General features: G+C 39.3%; 1 protein-coding gene across 2 annotated transcripts; it reads left to right on the plus strand.

Annotated features, from left to right (window-relative positions):
- Nucleotides 1–570: 570 nt before the first annotated feature.
- pla2g4ab (phospholipase A2, group IVAb (cytosolic, calcium-dependent)) lies at nucleotides 571–20,316 on the plus strand. Of its 2 annotated transcripts, XM_068707600.1 has the most exons (20): nucleotides 571–856; nucleotides 1,228–1,383; nucleotides 2,851–2,966; nucleotides 4,578–4,659; nucleotides 4,861–5,009; nucleotides 5,276–5,389; nucleotides 5,879–5,916; nucleotides 6,518–6,662; nucleotides 8,306–8,442; nucleotides 8,791–9,013; nucleotides 9,322–9,436; nucleotides 10,772–10,909; nucleotides 10,991–11,080; nucleotides 11,777–11,842; nucleotides 12,425–12,555; nucleotides 12,707–12,818; nucleotides 14,024–14,208; nucleotides 14,304–14,493; nucleotides 15,791–15,948; nucleotides 18,037–20,316. In XM_068707600.1, the coding sequence occupies exons 3-20, from the start codon at nucleotides 2,949–2,951 to the stop codon at nucleotides 18,196–18,198; spliced, it is 2,253 nt and encodes a 750-aa protein (XP_068563701.1). In that variant the 5' UTR covers nucleotides 571–856; nucleotides 1,228–1,383; nucleotides 2,851–2,948; the 3' UTR covers nucleotides 18,199–20,316. The 2 variants fall into 2 exon arrangements, with proteins under 2 accessions (XP_068563701.1, XP_068563700.1); XM_068707599.1 differs by lacking the exon at nucleotides 1,228–1,383.
- The last annotated feature ends 540 nt before the right edge of the window (nucleotides 20,317–20,856 follow it).

Here is a 20,856-nt window from a genome sequence, read left to right on the forward strand (position 1 = left end):
TGCAGCCACTTTTTAAATATTAAAGATACATTTCCCCTGAATATCTTAATTATTCAGACTACATTTCCACCAGAGGACGACAGTAATTCAAGATGATAATATGATTTCATGTAACAAAGGAAATCTCTGACAAATGGAAATAAAGAGATTCTGTCTGAGATGAGGTAATGTAATTACAATGAATGTACAGTATGAAACCTCAAGAGCCACGAGCCCCTGTTGACATCAATACCATAAACTTTATCCCTTATTGATTGTCTAAAATAATTATTACTTAAAATAACCGTGCTTCTTGAGAACATTTGATGTCAATACTGCATGGACAAATAGGCACTTTATTGAATTATAATTGTATCACACCCAAAGGGTCTTCTAATTAATGTTTGTCTTAAAAGAAAGGTTGGAAATGACCAGCTCAGTGACACAAATGGGAATATGTTACTAATATGCTTATTTTAAGCGTCACCCCTCTGTCATGTTCTCAGCAATTCACAAAAAAGAAAGAAAGTTTATTCTGTCTTTACGCGCCCTCACGTGGACATCATTGCGCACTGGTGCGCATTTGCAGAGGTGGAGAACAGCTGAGTCAAAATCGGACACTTAAAGTTTTCCGTAACTCTTTCCTGTTTGTCATGTTTTTAAAAGAAACATTTCAAACTGAGAGTTATTGTTAGTCTTCTGCGTGTAGTTAGATTTTGTTAGATTTTCTCTTAACTTGTAGTATGGTACTGCAATCCTGCTGACTGCCGTGCGCTGTTCATGTAGCATTTATTGAAGCACCTCCTCCTTCTTCAGTCCTGCAGTGGTGGATATTCTCGAGCATGACACAATTTTCTGGATTTGCTCAACGGTTAAGGTACGTTTCAAGTTGTTGTTTTTTTTCATTTATAGTGGATGTTTTTGTGCTGATAGGACAGCAAGTTTGGAGAGGTAGGTCAATGTCAGTAACAGTTGTGCTTTAACCAGTGTCTTTGTGAGCCTTTCACTTTACGCAGCTCAGAGGATAAGGAAACGCGCTATTGCCAACACTTACGGAGCAATAATACTTTATCAATTGGCAACAGCTTCTATTTCGCACTTAATATGGCAGACTAGAGTGAAGCGAAAATCTCCATATTCATACATATTTCTTTTGTTTTGTGTTTACAACATTGCAGATTGATAGCTTACGCTATCATCCCTATTGTCTTACATTATCTGAGGCAATGCTTTTATCTTTCATTGCAGGTTGCAAACTCATACCATCCAGCCTCTTCAGATCTGACCTTATTCTGAATCAGGAAAAACCTGTTAATGTGGCCTAATACGTTTTGGCGAGAGACACCCTGTCATAACTTTGCCATGTTTATATTTCTTTTGGAAAAAGCAAAGTGATTCATAAAAGTGAGGGTTTTATTCTTTACTCCAACTTATACCTTCTACATCTCCCGACTCCTTTTCCGTTGGATACATTACTGTATGTCTTTAACCATAATCCAACCCCAGAGGTATACTTTTTGTCTCACAGGAGCTATATTATATCACTTTTTCAACACTTTGTCAATCAATCGGTTCCTAATGACTTCATATTGTTTTCTGTATCTCCTTTAATTAGTGTTTTTGTAAATACCAATGTATTGTAGTCCTGGGAGCCCCTAGTCAAAGCCACCCTGTTTTGTCTATGCAATTTGCCATTGTGTACTAATTTAAAGTATCACATACTACCAGGGCAGGCCAGTCATTTTGAAGGAGACCGACAAAGATGCAGCACACGCGGATTTCCTCATGTGCACGGTCTATTTTCAATTTACACAATATGCAAATGACCTGTAACATTCCTAAAAAATAATCATCTGTGCTTTTTCTTCAGATGACATTAATTAAATAACTTGTGAGAAGAAACAAGTTAATATTTTGCTATGATGTTCGTTTCTTACAGTAGTTTATTTTTTGGGGTCCCGAGTCGAAAGTCCTTTAACATTATGTTCAATATGTTGGTTGGATCATTTACTGTAGCTGTTTTGCATCATGGCCGATCTCTTTCACTTTTTGCGCCCACATATGAAAATCTACTGTAGTGCTGTGGAAGCCTCTGGGTTAGGTTGGCACATACAACACTCGGCAGACTGCATGCACTCATTGTACACCGCAGAACAAGGGCAGAGTGAACTGGCACTTGCAAAAGTTGGACCACTGATGCGAACTACGTGACCAGAGCTGTGGACACACAGACTCCCTACGTGCTCTCAGTCCCCACAGTAATGATACGCTTTGGTGAACAGCTAAGAAAAGGCTTGCTGACCTTGATATGCTATCACCAGCACGACACTCACACATACACACCCTGTATGCAAATTTCTTATCAACATATTTATGTCTAACCATTGTAAAGAGAAAGCCTTAATGTTACTAAAAATAATAATCTCACCACCTCTTCTGTAGATGCACACCTGCCTATACATACACAGACTGCACTGTATTTTATACACACACCATCTTTGTTCATTTAAATCCGTCACATTTGGCATCAAAGTTGCATTCCTATATACTTCCGTCTTTTTCTTTCTCTCTATGTATGTGGTGTACTTGCACTCACACATACATAAATGGTCGCTATTGGCCCATACCTCCTATCAGGGGTTTGTGGTTCAGCACACTTCCTCTTGCCCCTGTCAAGATATTTCTGAAGTAGCTTTGGCTGTTTTAAGAGAGTATGCTCCGTCAAGAAGTTTCAGTAACTTGCCTGATTGTTGATGACGATGCAATGTTGTTGAAATCCAGTGAAAAAGTTTTAATGGTAATCTTGTCTGTCTGCTAAAGCTGTTCCACTGCATTTGCACTGATAATAAACATTTTTGTTTCATCTTCCAGGTTCCAAATGCTCCAGTTCTTGACTGAGATGTTCTCCTGAGTTAAAGTTCACAACTTGACGAAGGATTTCCTGAGAATTACTCACCTGACCACACACAATGGCTTCCAATATAATCGTGAGTATTGCCATGTACAGCAAAACCGAACAAAGAGATTCCAGTGGTTTCAATCACGGCCCAAATCACTCCATAGCAGGTCTTACCTTATTGTTTTTTTTTAATAGTACAGTAGAATAATTTCACTCGTATTGCTCCAAAGTGAAAACTCAGCAGTAAGGCCTTTTCATGATCACAGCTGCAGGGGGCAATGGTTAATGTGGGTTGTTTTAAGCAGCAACGATTAGCATAAGGTCATCTGTGTGATAGATGCATCCTCAGCCCTGAATGACAATTTCCCATCTGTTAAAAGTCCCATAACACTTTCTGCATCTACATAAGGGTATGCAACAGTCAATCACACACAATCACTTGTGTCCCGCATGAATAGTCACTCCTTAAATTTACAGAGAATACCACATGTTAAGATTTCTTTTGAAAGCCGGAGAATTCTCACTGCCTTTGAGGCTGACAGAAAAAAAACACATGGCACAAAAATCTAAAACAACTTGTTCATCCCAACATGTAGGTTCAGTGATTGATATCTATGAAGGAAGGATAAAGTAACATTGTTTAGACATTAATGACCTCCAAAAGATGTCTGTATTTTAACTTTTATCTCTTATTTTTCAACATTTAAGATTGGCAGCGTTGGCACAAACTTCGAGGTGACCTTTATACTTTGTTTGGGAACACTTTTTAATACAGCCCACAATTTACAGTGTTATTTTTTCTATAAACCAGGCACCAATAACATACTTATTTAGGTACCTACTGGTACTTAAATGGAGGTACAGGGGAGGAAAACAAGACTATGGAGAACAAGGGAGCAACAATTTGGCATTTTAGAGGAAAGTACTAGTTGTGATTGGGTACAGATCCTTTAGCATATTGTCATTAAAGTGAGAGAGAAAGCAGCTCCTCTTGGCTCTGTTTTTAGGCTTTAGAAAATCTAGCTCATGCCTGGAGACTTGGGCCAATCACAGGTCATCTCAGAGAGGGGGCGTTCCTATTGTTCTACAAATGCAGATGTGCAGAAAAGTTGTTTTTCCAGCATTGGCAACAACTGCCTACACTGAAAAGCAATCCACAAAAAGGGAGATTGCTGCCTATGCAAATGCCGTGCTTGTGTGGTCGGAGGGGTTTAGGACAAAGAAGAGAGGAGAACTGCAGGAAGAGAGATATATTTTTAATTCCTGGAGTTTTTTAGGCTTTTTCTTTTTCCTTTTACTGATAGCTGCCTACCCCAACTTAAACGTTTCACCAACAGGAAATGTTGCTTTTACCTAACAAAAACTGCCAGAACAAAGTTAAACAACTTGTTCCCTTGTATTCTCCTTAAGTACAAGAAGGCACTGGTAAGTATTTTATTGTTACCTGAACAAATTAACTCTATAAATCCCAAGCTTAATATTGTGAACAAAGCTGGGAAGTTAACCCTGAACAGCAGTCAACCTGCCAAAACCCTAGATGTTCTCACCGATTGACCCGTGAATCTGCAGGGAACCTGCCTGCATCACATTTCATAACTAGATTTCTTTAATGCAGTATGGTTTATGCACCTACTGACCTGTGTGGAGGGATTCTCCCACATGAGCCACTTAACTGAACTGAATGAATGTTGCATTGCAGGTGGAGCAGCAGTTTTCTCACAAATTCACAGTGACGGTGGTTCGAGCGGAGAACGTCACCAAGGGAGCGCTGGGTGACCTGTGTGAGTTTTGATACATTGCTGCCCCCATGCCTCCCCCCCTTTGCTTGAATTTTTTTCAGAACATGTTGTATGCATGTAGTAGCTATTTTCACTGGAATTGTTTTTATGTGGATGTGAACTTTTCACAAAAAACAATACAAATGTACATATGCTTGGGATTCTGCTATTCAGTAACACTGTTGAATTTGTGTGTGTGTGCAGTGGACACCCCAGATCCATATGTGGAGCTGTTCATCCCAACGGCCCCAGAGAGCAGAAAGAGGACCAAGCACATAGACAACAACATCAACCCAAAATGGAACGAGACTTTTAACTTTATATTAGATCCCAACCTGCAGAACGTCCTGAAGGTTAAGACCTGCATTTATTGTCTGTATTGCACACACTATAGCTGTACGAGAGGACAAGCAGGGATGTAGTGGAGAGTTAAATGTTATCATCATAGAAATTAGTATCAGAATGACTCTTCTTGGTAGTCATTAAGGCAATCTAAGAAAAAACTAATAAATTAAGTCTACATTGATCTTTGTTTAACTTCTTGACAAAACTGAACCGGACATAAACACATACCAGCATAATAATTAACCATTTAACTGACAATGTTTGCTCCAATCAGTTAACATTAATGGACGCCAACTATGTGATGGATGAGACGCTTGGGACTGCGACCTATGACATCACCAAGCTCAGCGTAGGCCAGAAAAAGATGGAGCCTTTCCTCATTGGCAAAGTAAGAAATTCAACCCCAGCAGAGTGCTTTGGCTGTTTCATCATTATGAACTCATGTTGTGCAGGCGAGCGTTGTTAAAACTTACAGGAGCGTCATTAAATTCTAGTTAAGATTCCACGTTTTCCAAAGAAATGAAATATGTGAAGATGGATTACAAGGAAATTAAATATTACATGACAATATGATATTGCATATTACCAACTGAATACATACTGCATTTGTACAAAGACTAGAATGTGGCAGCAGAATAACTCTTGACCTTTTTGGTGTTTGATTTTAACAGATTCATTAAATGCTACAATTCTACAAAATTATAAAGCGATTTATGACATTTCTATTTATATAATGCAATAATTTGGTAAATGATGAAAAAACAGTTAACCATTCCTGTCCCTTTCCTTTTTATTTTCTTTTTCACATCATAAATTTTGTTTGCAGAATTTTGCTGCTTCTTTACTGGACGATAACCACATATTTTTGTTTTGACAGGTAACCAAAGTTTACTTAGAGATGTCACTGGAGATCTGGTGTGTATTCCCTTTCGAAATCTAAAAAGAATTCTTAAGTATTTGATTAAGTTTTACAGCTTTAATTGTTTTTCACAGTTCACTCTGTGATAAATCTGAAGGCACTTGTGTGAAATGGCGATACCGGTTAGATGTGAATGAAGTCACAGGTGCAAGAATACACAGGATTTCAAAAATGCAGCAGAACAGTGTAGAAACTAAAATTAGAACTTAAAGCAGCGTGACTCATTAACAACAGGATACTTGTGCAAGATGATATAGGGTTAAAATGCATCAAAATTCCTGTGGCATCACTACACAGGTGTGAGTGGGAGGATTTGGAAATGCCATACATGTTTGAAGGGTTTATAATTATGAGAAGGAATTATGAGAAACAGTAAAGGGTGTTGTTTATCGGTAGGTGCGTGTTTCACACCAGACCATCCCAGAGGCAGATCTTATCTGACTTAAAGACCAGTTTCAACATCATCAGTAGAATCGCATACACAGAGAGATCATATCTTCTATCTGCCTCTCAGTAGAAAATGTAAAACACAGGTTATTGTTTGAATTCCCACAATCAGATTTTATTAAACCTTATTTCTGTTATTTGTTGCTGCAGTACCAATCTGGACCTGCGGTTCAGCCTGGCCCTGTGTGACAAAGAGAAGCAGTTCAGACAGACCCGCAGAGAGAGAGTGATGCTGGGCATCAAGAAGCTGCTAGACAAGGAGAAGCCTTGTTTCCTCCCCAGCGCTCCAGAGGAGGTGGGAACAGAGCAAAGTCAAGTATTAACACAGATTTAATGTGGCAACTCTTTGTATTTGAAACTTAAACAGGTTTCAGTCATTTGAGTAAATCTGTGAGGTGACAGCTTAATTTATTCAAGCACTCAAATTCACGATCAGTTTGAACTTCACTACATATAATGCCTGATTATCAAAATTTATGTTTTACATGCGTCATGAAAAATAAGAGGCCGCTGTGTGCTGACATGAAGGCAGTCAATGTCCTACTGTGTTTCTTACAATTAAATTATTTTGAACTTTCAGCAAGCACGTTCATTTATTTCAGCAAATGTTGTTTGCTTCTTTGCGTTCTTTATGCTAGCTTATGCTAATTGTTTCTAGTCTGTAGCTTCACATTTAGCGTACAGAGTGGTATCTCTTCTAAAGTGTATTTACTAAAGATTTAAACTATTCCTTTAACATAGTTAAAGCCTGTGAGCTCCAGCCCACAGCTACACTCAGATTTTGTACCATTTCTGTACAATGTTGTATCGAAAAATACGTTTTTCATTATGTTATCTCTGCTGGCCTGCCGCTCACCTGAACGCTTTGCTGTGAGTTGCTGCTACTGCTGTTATTTTTAGTCATTTTAAAAGCCCCACCTCCAACAAACGTAGGCTCTGAATCTACTTTCCCCAAAGGGAACATTAACATTATCACTCCCTGCCGTGCCGCGTTGTCTTGTGAGTCAGAGCCTATAGATGCTAAATATTACGCTGCACATATTTTACACTCACGTCATAATTCATTTCACATGAGCTAGTGAGCTAGAACTGCTGTAGTCTCTCAACATTATACATTTTTATATTAAAAAATAATGGGTGTGATGTGCTCCCATTGAACAGATTCACTGTTATGATGTGTAGCACTTACTAGTTAAGATAAAAAAAAAAGTAAAAAAAAGAAGAAAAAGGAACAATCATGCAAATCTTTAAGGTCTGTTGTTCTTAGGTAATGAAATCAGACTTTCTAAATTCAAAACTGTGATGCACCTTTTCACAAAGTGTTTTCTCAGCTTATGATAACACTATGACATTCCTCCCACTGGGAAGTAAACCATACAATGAGCCTCACAAAACTGCAGGTTCTGCACTCCTGCTCAGAGCTAAGCTCAGTTTCATTTTCTTGTTGGAGTGGTTTTGGCTAGATGCCCTTGGGGCTGGCTATAATCTCCAGCCAGGCCTGCGCATGTCCTCAACATGTGCCGGAAGCTCCATAGGAATGAGATAACCAGCTACTCTCTTCCACCATGCTACAACACTTCTCAACTACCTATCCAGGATGACTCCTGTGGAAATATATTCAGAACTGACCATGCGATAAACACAGAGTGCAGAAAGGAAGCAATGTTGCACAATGAGATTTATGAAATAGTTAAAAATCCAAAAGGCACGAGTGAAAAAATGTTGCAAAGGCGTGACGCAACTGGCTCCCTCACAGTACAGAGGCACCGGAGGGAAGTTACTCAACGTGAAAGAATGAGAATGAATGTGAGACTAATGCTCTAAACGGTGTAGTATGTAATTATGCGATTAAGACTGTATTATGACTGTCTCCTTGACTGTGTGTGTGTGTGTGTGTGTGTGTGTGTGTGTGTGTGTGTGTGTGTGTGTGTGTTGCAGGTGCCGGTGATAGCCATAGCGGGCTCAGGAGGCGGTTTTCGCGCCATGGTTGGCTTCTCAGGTGTGATGAAAGCCCTGTTTGAGTCTGGGGTCCTAGATTGTGCAACATATGTTGCCGGGCTATCCGGATCTACATGGTCAGTTTTTATTTCTTCTCTCATTTTCTTCCTTCTCTTTCCTTGACCCCTTTAATTTCTAAAGACTTTTTTCTGTCTGACTCTACTCTGTGTTCCCTCCTCCTTTCACTGACAAACTTGCTTTCCTCTGCTGGTACGAAGCTGTCACAATAAGCAAGCACCTCTGGCTTGTTTCAGACTCCACCTGTATGTTTGTGGAGTGACCTACTGAATTTAATTTCCTTACAAGGGTTGAACCTTCGTCATAGACCTTGTAAAAAACTGTGATTTTTTGAAGCATCTATTTACTGTCTTTTTCCTGAACATTGAGGTTTCTTTTTTAATGAATTGTTTTTTTTATCCCTTTAGGTACATGTCTGCTCTCTACTCTCATCCAGAGTTTCCAAACATAGGCCCAAAGGACATCAATGCAGAGCTGATGAAGCGAGTTAGCAGTAACCCACTAAAGCTGTTGCTACCTCAACACATCACCAACTACATCCAGGCCCTCTGGACCAAAAAGGCTTCAGGGCAGCCTGTTACCTTTACTGATATCTTCGGTATGCTCATAGGAGAGACCCTTGTACCTGCGGTAAGAACCGCCTTACAGCTGTTGTTTGTCTTCATTTTGATGGAATCACTTATGTATCCATCTCCTCATAGCTCAGCAGTACATCAATCTTCCCCTTTCCTTAACTTCATGTTAAATTTCCTCTGTTTTCTTTGAACCGACATCCCACCCATGATTATTTAAGCTTATTTTTTATATTTTGTACTCTGTTTCTTCCCCTCCATTTTTTCCATTTTTTCTTTGACTTCCACTTAACCAGGACAAAGACAACTCCAACTACCTGAGAGTGTTAGTGTTTATGACTCAAAGACTGTGTTCTCTCCCACCAGAGGATGGACACCAAACTGAGTGGAATCCAGGACAAAATAAACCAGGCCCAGAGTCCTCTTCCTCTCTTCACATGTCTGCATGTCAAGCCAGATGTTTCAGAGCTCATGTTTGCAGGTAAATGTCTGTCCTTTTTGTAAATCTGCCTGTGCCTTTATGTTTGTGTTGCATGCATACCATGTCCCTCAGAGAACAATTTTGCCTATATTTGTACCTTTAGATCATCAGAAGGTTTTGTCCACATGCCAAACACCAAGCTCCCCACCAGACAAGAGTCATGACACCACAATGTGTCATGACGAGGTAGGCTGTCAACTAATGACGGCTCTCTGGTGTTATATATCAACTGTGTTATATCAAGGAACTGAGTAGGCCATGATAGACTTTGGGTTAGTCCCATTATGTACTTCCTCATTGTAGATGCAGCCTGAGCAGCAACTGTACACTACGCTCCAATTGAACAAACATTTGAATAGAAAATACAATAAAGGAGCAGCATTAAGTGTTTCCAGTGATCTTAGATAGATTAAGTAAGCATAACGTCCACCCTCCATTTCCCCCTCAGGTAAACACTGTTAGCTCTGTCAGCACTGATGCCGTTGTTTGCACTGTTCACTAGCTAGGTTTACTGTGAGCTGCCGGCTCAGCCGTCGGCATGATGAGAGCAGTGTGGAGGTAACCCCTCAATCCTATGCTCTGAAATTGGAATTGTCATTTTTTTATGTTTAAATGCTGCTGCTGCTACAGTATCAACGTTTCCTAATGTCATGTTCAAATAAGGACAAAGAAATTAGTTTTAAACTGTGTCTGTTTTAAACACAAAGAAAAACTCCTGAAGCAAAATAAACTGTGATAACAACACAGATGAAGCTAACAATGTAATTATGTCGCTGTGCTGACCAGAACAGCTGATATCATGACTGACCAAACAATGACAGAGAGAAAATTATGAGTGAGCTTGCGTGAGAGAAGTGAATGGCAGAATAATGACAAATAAACTACGGCCCTAGGCATGCAAATGTATAGTCTTCCTGACAGAACTTACGCTGGAGCTTCATTTGGCGTAGAGAGAAATGTAGCCGGTGACTGAATAACACCGCTTTGACTCTGTGATAATATTGTGCATGAATCCTGTTGTGCTTAAATCCCTGTCCGGTACAGTGCACACTGCTGACAACACAGAGCTTAGCTCATATTGACTATGACTTCTCCAAATGACAACTACAGACACTGAGTAATATTGAACTATAATTACAAATTAGTTTTCACTAATTCAAATTCAAATGATGTTTCTCTAATTTAAATTTAGTTGTCTTTTTTCAGATTTATTTAACCTACCAGAAATTAACTGTACATGCATTGTAATTCTAGTGTAAAATTGCACATGGAGCAACGTATTAGTCAGTGACAGGTACATTTCTGTTACATTAACGCTGAGGCTTCAACCTGCAGACTGGGTGGAGTTCAGCCCATATGAAATTGGGATGGCAAAGTACGGCACCTTCATGACCCCCGACTTGTTTGGAAGCAAGTTCTTCTTGGGAACTGTTGTCAAGAAACACGAGGAGAACCCTCTTCATTTTCTGATGGGTGAGAAAAAAGTTTGCATTTAAAACTGTCAGAGCAGTTCACAATAATAAACCTACTAACAGTATGTTTTCACTGTGTCAGGTGTGTGGGGCAGCGCCTTCTCCATTCTGTTCAACAGAGTGCTGGGAGTCAAAGACACAGCTGGTGGCAGCACCATGGAGGAGGAGTTAGGTAATCTTTATGTTTCTCTTTCTACGTATGCTTTGTTCTGGGCTGCACTATTTTGGTTAAGTGCAAATATCTCAATGAATTATATTTATTGTTGTTCTCTACGTGACAATACATTTTGAAATTGTGGATCTTGAAACATGCCTTGAACATATTCTGAAATATGTGTTTAGTCATGGGTACTCGGTACGTGTGTAAGTGGGTATAGGTGTTTTTTTTCTCCAGATAATGCTTGTATAGTGCACCTGTCCACTGAAACTGACATTCAGTCGTGTCTGAGATCCTATTGTTGTCTGTATTTTCTTTCTTTTCATGGCTTTGTTTTCACACACCTGTAGGTATCCTCACACCTTTAAAAATAGCCAGATAACACCAGTGTGTTATTGTGATGTTACTACAACAGTGGGAAGGAAGCTTTCCTGTGAAAATTCCAACAGCCAATCGGACGTTTGTTGTGTTTGAATTAATTTGTTTGGTGTGACCTTTAAACCAGTTGTACAACCACCCAGTTTAAGAATGCTTTGTCGGGTGTATTGAATTTCTCTGAGGACTTATTTGACAGAGATAGACAATAGACAGTGAATTTGATAATGTCACTTAACAGAACAACAGCATTCTGTCAGGTACAGTGCTGATAAATGGTATAAAGAAATAAATTGTTGTGTTAAACCTGATGAGTGAAGCTGTCGTGTCTTACAGAGCAGATCAAACCACAGCACATTGTCGGAGAAGACAGCCTGGACAGTGAAGACGAGCCACGTAAAGGTGATGTGCACGATTCCTACAAGGAGCTCACAAACAGACATTGTGCAGTATGATTAAATTTGTTACACTGCAAATGATATGTCTGACTTTGAATGGTGTCAGTTACTATTTTGACATATTGACGGGTTTGAGGGAAAGTCGACGCCTTAACACAAATTTCTTTGGTAATGTTTCCAAGGTTAGCGTGACTCTGAAAAGCTGCTGTGGTTTCGGTCAGGCCAAGAAAAAAAGCAGTTACATAGAAACATTATCATTTATTTAGAGTCATGCTTCTGACTGTGTGATGAATGTAAGTCCAACATTCATTCTCTTTTAGTTCTGTTTTTGGTCTCCACCAACTGCTGATGGAAATGTCTGGCTCTTCATCAGCTAAGTGCTAGTCAGTAGCTGTCGGTAGCAATTCCGGTGAAGTAGATTCAATTTAATTTTGGAAGGTCGACGGGTAATTTCTCTTTTTTTTTTGTTATGTGATTCTTGTAAACTATATCTTATTTACTTGTATTACAGGTAATGCTTAATTTTCAGAGCCACATTTAAATTCTTTGCCACAACATGTGATTTGACAGTATTTTTGGTGCTCAGGTGGGACAGAGAACCAGTACGCAGAAGAGGAGTACAGTCGCACTGCTCAGGCTAGCTGGGTTCAACGAATGATCACGTCACTCTTCAGTGACTCATCCTTATTCAACACAAGAGAGGGCCGGGCCGGGAAGGTAACTCAATATGTTTATTCCCCATGAAACCATGAAATTATGCAACACTTCATACAAAACACTGCATGTGTTCTAGCTGCATTCTCGTTTCATTTTTCCTGTATTCAAATTCACAATAACCTTTTTTTTCTTTACTCTCACCTGTTGCCAGGTGCATAATTTCATGCTGGGTTTGAACTTGAACACCAGCTTCCCGTTCTCTCCAGGCAATGAGATCATGTGCAACGCCACCACACCTGAAGACGAGGTGGACGCCGTCACAGGTAAGAAAGATGGTCACAATTAACTGCTATTAGACTGTTTTCAAGGAAATAAAAAACAGGACAGGACATGATACTTTTACATGTTCTGGTTTTGAGTCTTCAGTTTTTTGTTAATCCTCTCTACCAATTTTTAGGAACTGTATCCAAAAGGAATGTTGCAAAAGGAATCATATTAAAATATTTGGAAATGGATCAAAACAATGGCATAGTGTCTTATTTCTTAATTTGCAAGTAGATGCATGTGAGTAATGCTTTGTTCACACTACAGCAACATTGTTCCAGTCATATTTAATGGAAGCCGTTGACATAAAGCTAAAAAATTTCGCCCGACACTAGTCGCTGCATGATAGGCATGACGCGATACCAATTAAAGTTGACCTGGCCTTAACGTTTTTCAGCGCTCCAATAACGCAGTGAAGCATCAACCAATCATTTGTTTTTCTTTCACCCCGTTCTATTCCATCTAAAGAAATGACTTTGGCCTGTTCTCAGTGCTATTTAACAACATGAATACATCAATAAGCGCTTGAGCAACACTTCAACTGCGACTATTTACACATTTTCACAACCTATTTACACATCTGTCTAACATAACAGATGTCTAGCAGCAACATAATCATTCATTTAAAGTTGTGTCCTTTTAGCGCTGGTTTGGTCTCCACCAATTCCTGAAGGAAACATCTGGATCTTTAGCTCTTAAATGCTCCACTATATTCATCGGCTAGTTGCTAATCAGTTGTCTGATGGTTGGTGCTGGGCAAGTAGCTTACAATGGCCTTTTAGAGCTTTTTTGCTGCAAATAGCTGTCTGCGATGAGAGTGACGAGAGTTACCCAAAACAGTAAGGTTGGGGGCGGAAAACTGAAAGATGCCTAAATGCTCCTTAGAGCTGAGGGGAACTGCAGAGTTGGGTGTTTGTTTATAACTATAAGCTACTTCTTTCACATTACATGAAGTCATTTTAGGCCATTGTTAATATAAAACATTATTTAGCAGAGTAAGATAGCTTTGCTATTGGTACTGAAGCGCAGGTGTGGTTTAAAAATATTTCAAATGAAAACCAGCCCTACTTCCATTGAAAATGACGTAGTTGAGTGTTGAGTCATTACACAGTTAATTCTATTTGATCAGTCATGTGGAATAAAACTGTCTGATTTCCCAATCATGTTTCTGCATCATTTATTTGATTTAGTGTGATTTTCTCAGACCCAGATGAGTTCAATCGTATCTACGAGCCTCTAGATGTGAAGAGCAAGAAGATTCACGTAGTGGACAGCGGCCTGACCTACAACCTTCCCTACCCTCTCATTCTGCGGCCGCAGCGCGGCGTCAACCTCATTATCTCCTTTGACTTTTCTGCACGACCCAGCGACACCAGCCCCCCATTTAAGGTCCGACTCAACTCTTTTTACAGTCACAAAATTGCTAAAAACAATCTGTCCAGACAGGGAATCATGAACATGTTTTTCTCATTTGTATGCTACAGGAGCTCCTATTAGCAGAAAAGTGGGCTCGAATGAACAAGCTTCCATTCCCCAAAATCGACCCCAAAGTCTTTGACCGTGAGGGCCTGAAGGAATGCTACGTCTTCAAACCAGAAAGGGGCCAAAAGAACTGCCCGACTGTCATCCACTTTGTCCTGGTCAACATCAACTTCAGGACATTCAAGGCACCTGGTAAGTATGTGCATAGGTGGCGGTTTCCACAGCATGTGTGAGGAGGAAAATATGCCTTTGTATTGTTATATTGCTGCTGTTTCAGCGTCATGGCACATGAGGCATCTCTTCCTCGAAATTGCACACTGTAATTTAACCATATTCAGTCTGCAGCAGTCAAAAGTTGGGCCCCTCATTTGAATGACCTTGCTCAGGGTCTGTGTGGTCTCGTGATGGAAATGGTGTGTCTGCCTTTAAGCATACCAGCAGTGTGTATGTGTGTGTGCACACGCACAAATGTGGACTACAGTGTGTTCTGTGTCTTATGAGCTGCTCATTTGATTTATGGTTCCATAAGGAGCCAGGTGCTGGTAGGGAATCTCTCGCTCCAGTGGGAGAGCTCTGTGTAAACAGACCATATAACATGAGCCCTGCAAAGACATACTATCTGCATTGATGCGTCTTTACATTCAGTAAGTTATCAGCCCACATACTTCCGCTGTCTGTTTATGGACGTAACATAGGCTTTTTGCACTCAAACCCAAAAGTCATCAGAAGGAAATATGCCATAAATGGACTTTCCGTTTGTGGAAGTTATACAGGCCAGTCGGTTCACTATGGTATGCATGAATTTTCCAAACCATTACTTCTTCCTGTATGTGTTCTTTCATCTTTACTCCAGTAACAATACAATAAAAGCAAAATCAATCTTGTATTTTTGGTGGTGGGATGAACAAAAAACATTAACTCATTAACTATAAAATTGTTACTTTTCATTGCCTGGTTGTCTTGGCTACAAAAAAAATATAACAATTAATGTAGATATTGTATTCACCAGAAAATAATGTAAAATTTGAGGCACTTGAATCACTTCACTTGAATCAATTGAGAGGAATATTATGTTATATAGTTGACAAAACTAGCTCATCTCGTGGTCTAGTATTTGCATTTTTGTTGTTTCAATTACTTCTTCTATCTTGTGAGCTTCATCAGCAGATGGGGTTTGCACAGATTTCCATTTTTCTTACCACTTAAAGGACTTTTGAATTCTTGTTGACTTAAAAGTTTATATAAGGAGAGGTCCACAAAGTAGTAGGAAAAATTGTACATCTACAACTTCCCGAAAAACAGGCAAACTCCATTTGCTGTTAAATATATGAAATTGGCTTCAGAAAGGCTTATCAATAGACCTTGAAGTGAGCAAAAGATAACATAAATGTTGGCAGTTCAACATTTGTCCCTAACATCAGGTCTGCCAATGGCTCAGTGGACCAGATTTTGTGGATTCATTTCCTTACTTTCTTACTCGTACTTACAGGTGTTCCCAGAGTGACAGAGATGGAGAAGGAATTTGCTGATTTTGACATCTTTGACGATCCCGAGTCACCATTCTCCACTTTTAACTTCCAGTACTCCAACGAGGCCTTCACCCGACTCCATGACCTCATGGAGTTCAACACTCTCAACAACCTGGAGGTCAGTTTTGTCCTCATAGTTTGCAAAGATTTTTCACATGAAACACTAGTGATGTCTGCAGTTTGGAAGACTCACGGTCATCTTTGTTAATCCACCATCATTCAGTGTTGTCATAAGGGAAGTTTTATATTTTTGCTTTGTCACTATACAAATATACAAATACACCTTGTTGTGCAACATCAAAACTTCAAAATCCCAAAGGCCTTCAAGACCGGATACTACAAGTTTGGTCTAGTTCATAGTAGGCGTGTTGCTGTGAGAGGTCAGAATGACTTTCACTCACTGTATCTGAGTCACTTCCATGTGATGCAATGTATTTTTTGATTTCACTGGAAGGTCAGCTCATTCAGACTAATACTTACTGTCAATAGAGATGCCTCAACTCTATGGATTCTAGTACAGCAGCACTCATTGTTGGAAGTATTGTTCTTCAAATCGTTATTCAACTTCCTTTTATATTTCTTCCTTACATTTACGTTTAAGCAATAGGAGCTACGGTTATGGGGTTTTAGAGGATTTATTTGACAGCTTTTTCATAGTTTTGTCTCCATGTAAAAGCTGCAGGCACATAGGTGTTTTTGATTGAGCTAATTAGTGAAGTTGATAAACACACAGACACTGACACACGTACACACATACATGACTTAGAGATATTCAGGCAAAGATCGTTAGACCTCCTGTCTGTCTGTCTGTCTGTCTGTCTGTCTGTCTGTCTGTCTTTCTCCCCCCACACACACACACACTTCAAAATAAAAGCCCCACTGTGTGAATTCTAACTGGAATGCTTGTAATGAAGCCTGCCATTTGATAACCTCTGTATGTGTGTTTCAAACATTCTGATTCTGTCTCCTCTCCTCCTCTCTCCCCCACCCAGCCCCACCCTTTCAAAATAAAAGCCCCATGGATCAACTGTATTTAAACATTAAGTTCAGAATGAGTCTTTTTTTGTTGAAATACTTAATGTTCTTACTAATACTGCGACAACTACTACTACTGCTGCTAATATTTCTAGTATTACTACTACTATTGCTACTACTTCTACTACAACTTCTGCTGTTGCTACTATTACTATTACTACTACTACTACTGCTACCACCAATATTATTACTATCACTACTGCTATTACTACCAATGCTACTATTACTTATACTACAACTACTACTAATACTACTGTTATTTCAACTACCACTATGATCACTACTACTGCTATTACTACTCCTAATAGTTCTACTACTTCTACTACTATTACTCCTATTAGTTCTACTAATACTACTACTACTACTTTTACTACTATTACTTTGACAGTAAAATTGTTTAGCGTCAAGCTTTTCCAGCAGTGTAATTCAGCTCTTAGCTTCTTTTGATAATACAGTTTAGCTTCCAAGTCTGCCAGTTAGACATTTCAACTAGAAGGGTTTTCAGCAGTGCAGTTTAATGCTTTTGGCCTTCAACATTTTTCAGGCAGTCTCCTATTTCTGTATTTTCAGCAATTTTTTTGCGATTCATTTCAACTTTCAGCTTTCAGCATTCCAACACATTTTCTGCAGGAACTGCATTTTCTAGTTACAGCTTGATATTACGTGATATGTGTGAGAATACTCAGCAACACCAAAGTTTGGTTATTCTTGCAGCATTAATTAAGACGACCACGGCACAACAAATGTGTGCATACTGATCTTTATACATTAAAAGCTGTGTCAATCGACATTTACTACTTTGGTCCAGATATCGTTGGATGACCTAAAGACCTCTTCTTACAACAAACGATATTTAATGAAACCGCCCAACTTTTGATGTGGTGCTTAAAGGCAGGGTTGGTTATCTTGAGAAACTATAGAAACTATGGTGACTAGATTTTAAATATTATCCAACAGAAAAAACCCTGCCCAGTGTTCCCAACTCTTTTCCAGTGAAAGCAGGTAGCAGCACTCTTTCCAAAAGTCGCTACATCTAGCAAGAAAGTCGTCGAAAGATTACCAACCCTAATTCAATGGATTCGAGATAGCATATACATTTTTCATTGATGATACAATATTTATTGAAACAGTATGGCATTTTGGATTTAATCCCTGTATTTGTCCCCCACAGGTGATTAAAGAAGCCATCAAGGATTGCATTGTGTCCCGAAAGGAGAATCCCTCAGGCCTCTCCCTTCCCTTCTCCCTCAGTGCGATCCCGAACAAGAAGTTTCTCAAAAGAGATTCTCAAAAGAGAACCTTATGTGAAATGACAACCAGTAGCCTGATCTAAGACTAGGATATAGCGAACTTTCAGTCTTAAAGAAAAGTGTTTTCTTTTTGGAAAATGCTATCATGGTGATCTCTTTTCTGTACACTTTGAATCAAACTTTTAATTTTGTAAAGAACCATATTGTTTACTGATTAAAGCCTTATGATTGCATTCATATACAACAACACAGTGAGAATTTTCATCTGGCTTCAATTGCACGAATGTGACTTCTGGGGAAACTGTCGGTGTTTGTTGAACACAAACAGCTGAATTTCTCTGCTGGCAGTGAGAAAGACTGGATGTTGAGAATCAACACTTATTAAACACTGCAGTGTGTCTGGATTGTTACAGCCAACATCTGGCTCCATCACAAACAACAGGAGATTGTTAATATTTACTGAAAATCCTGAACTTTGTTATCTCTTAATTCTTTACAAGTGAAGGAAATGTCCACTTCAGATCTATGTGTTCATTCACTTCAATTAAATGCATCATGTGCATTTTCTACTCCAGTTGCAACATTCCCAGTTCATATGGACGCCTCTTGGTATTCATACTGCCTAGAGCAAAGCTGCATTTGCATCTGTACTATGACTCAGCCATGTCTAAATCTAGCTTGGAGCTGGGTGAATGCACAGTAGGAAGCCTCATCTGAACTTGTAACTGTTTGTCAGTTGAACTATTTCCATATTGACTGCAGAACATGCAAATCCCCATATTTTGTTTTTTTTTGTTCACCAGATGGCTCGTCTAAACATGTAATACTTTTTGAAAACATGGAAGAAGAGCTTGTAACCATTGGTTTTGTTTGATGGCAACTCCTAAACACACCAAGTGCACCTCCTTTGGATACCTCAAACATCTAAATGATGCTTACCCACCTATCGGGAAGGACCACTCCCTGCTTCCCTCCAGGGAGTGTCTCATATTAAAGCCACCATTTTGTTAAAAACAAAACTTGATGCCATAGAAACGGCCCCGCTCTTTCTTTGCTATCTCTAGGTGTGTTTATTTTCCTGATCATGTTGTTTCAGGCTGCGTTTTGACACGGGCACGGTTTTGTTTTTGCGGGCCACTGGGTGGAGGTGGTGAGCGTGATCACGAGACATGCTCACAGCTGAAAACGGTGGCTCTTGCCGGCACCCGGTGGAATTTTACACACTACACCTACACCTGCAGCAGTGGAGGCCTGGAATCTGACACGCTACACCTATACCTGCAGGGGCCCAAAGGCTGCACACAGAGCAGCGGAATTTTACACTGAAGCACCTCCAACCCCTATGCTCATGTTTCAGCCCCGCTGGTTTGGGAGAAACTGTTCTGCAGTCCCGCTGTAGGAGATCATGACCCAAAAAACATTTGCAAAGTGCCTTTCTCCTGATATTTTTTTTCATTTGTTTTCTGCAGTCAACTGCACTGTCTTAGTTTTTCTTCCAAGAAATAGTTTGGGGAATACGTTTATTTGACACCATTTGTCTGTTACAAGTCAAAGTCATGACATCACGTTTGATCCGGCTTCTGTTCTACAAGCTTCTGTTAAGTTTCTAAACCCTAATTGCTAGTGGTGAGGCTGGTGTATTTTTGAGAGACCCATAAACATGGCTGGGGATAAACTTAAAAGGGGAAGGCAGCATATATTGCCTAATTCTCTCATCAAGGTGAAGTGATTGCACCTGAGGCTGAGTGAGTAATCTGATGGTAAAGGTTTCCTTGTTTTCTGTCTTTTAGCTAAATGTACCACCTGCTGGTTGTAGCCTTATATATTAAAGACAAATGAGAGTAGTACTGATCTTTACAGCAACTAAGCACACTCACAAATGTTTAAATTCTACTTTAAACTAAATTGAAGTTGTACTCAAAGCAAAAAAACAAAAAACAAAAACAAGCATTAATATTGTTTGACATTTTGTCAAACTCTGTGAGCTATCAATTTTATTTTAGGTGTAGTCATTTTGAAAGCACACAACCTGTAGTAATTTTATTATTTTCCTAATATTTGTATTTTAAATTTGTATGATTTGTTTCATGTTTACAAATGTTGAACGGTCAGTCCTGTGATCATTTACTGGCAAAGCACAGCATACATAATGTTTGTGCATTGTACAAAATGGAGGATAATAAAAGAGAATTTATCCTGTGTGCAATGTTTTGTGTTAAAATATATCCTTCCTTCATCAGTGAGATACCTCCTGAAATAACACAGCAGATAACAAAGAAGTTCAAGCTCGCCGTTCCAGCTTGTTTTGTTTCCTTTTGTTTGAATGATATTTTTAAAAACAGTGGGTGGCAGGATTTGTCTATAGATAAATCTTGGACAGATCTTTTAACCATATGAATTGTAAGTTTTAGTGTGTGTTGGACTGTAGAGACGTGGAATCCCAGCGTTTGTTTTCGTGGCTGTCTGACATTTAAACCCTCAGTGATGTTATCTCAAAACCTACAGATGAATACCTTAAAACAAAGCTCGTAAAGGGTTGTTTTATTGGAGGAAAGATAGTCTTGTCTTAAAGTTACAACAGCTGTTTAAAGCATGTTTTAACTTAATGTTTTAAATTATTTTAACTCCGATGCACATTTCAAATTAAACTACATTATATCATATCACACGACCCAGTACTACCCATTTGAAAACAGTTGTTGTCTTCTGTTGCAGAGGCAGACCCAGACATTCTAAACTTC

The sequence above is a fragment of the Cebidichthys violaceus genome, unplaced genomic scaffold (genome assembly GCF_023349555.1).
Source record: "Cebidichthys violaceus isolate CVI_PGR_0920_01 unplaced genomic scaffold, fCebVio1.0.p SCAF_13, whole genome shotgun sequence".
Lineage (NCBI taxonomy): Eukaryota > Metazoa > Chordata > Actinopteri > Perciformes > Stichaeidae > Cebidichthys > Cebidichthys violaceus.

Bases quoted from the DNA above. Each gene is read 5' to 3' on its own strand.
- pla2g4ab (XM_068707600.1), top strand. The intron at 4,660-4,860 runs GTGAGTTTTGAT...GTGTGTGTGCAG, and splicing joins GGGAGCGCTGGGTGACCTGT to TGGACACCCCAGATCCATAT. The intron at 8,443-8,790 runs GTCAGTTTTTAT...TTATCCCTTTAG, and splicing joins GGGCTATCCGGATCTACATG to GTACATGTCTGCTCTCTACT.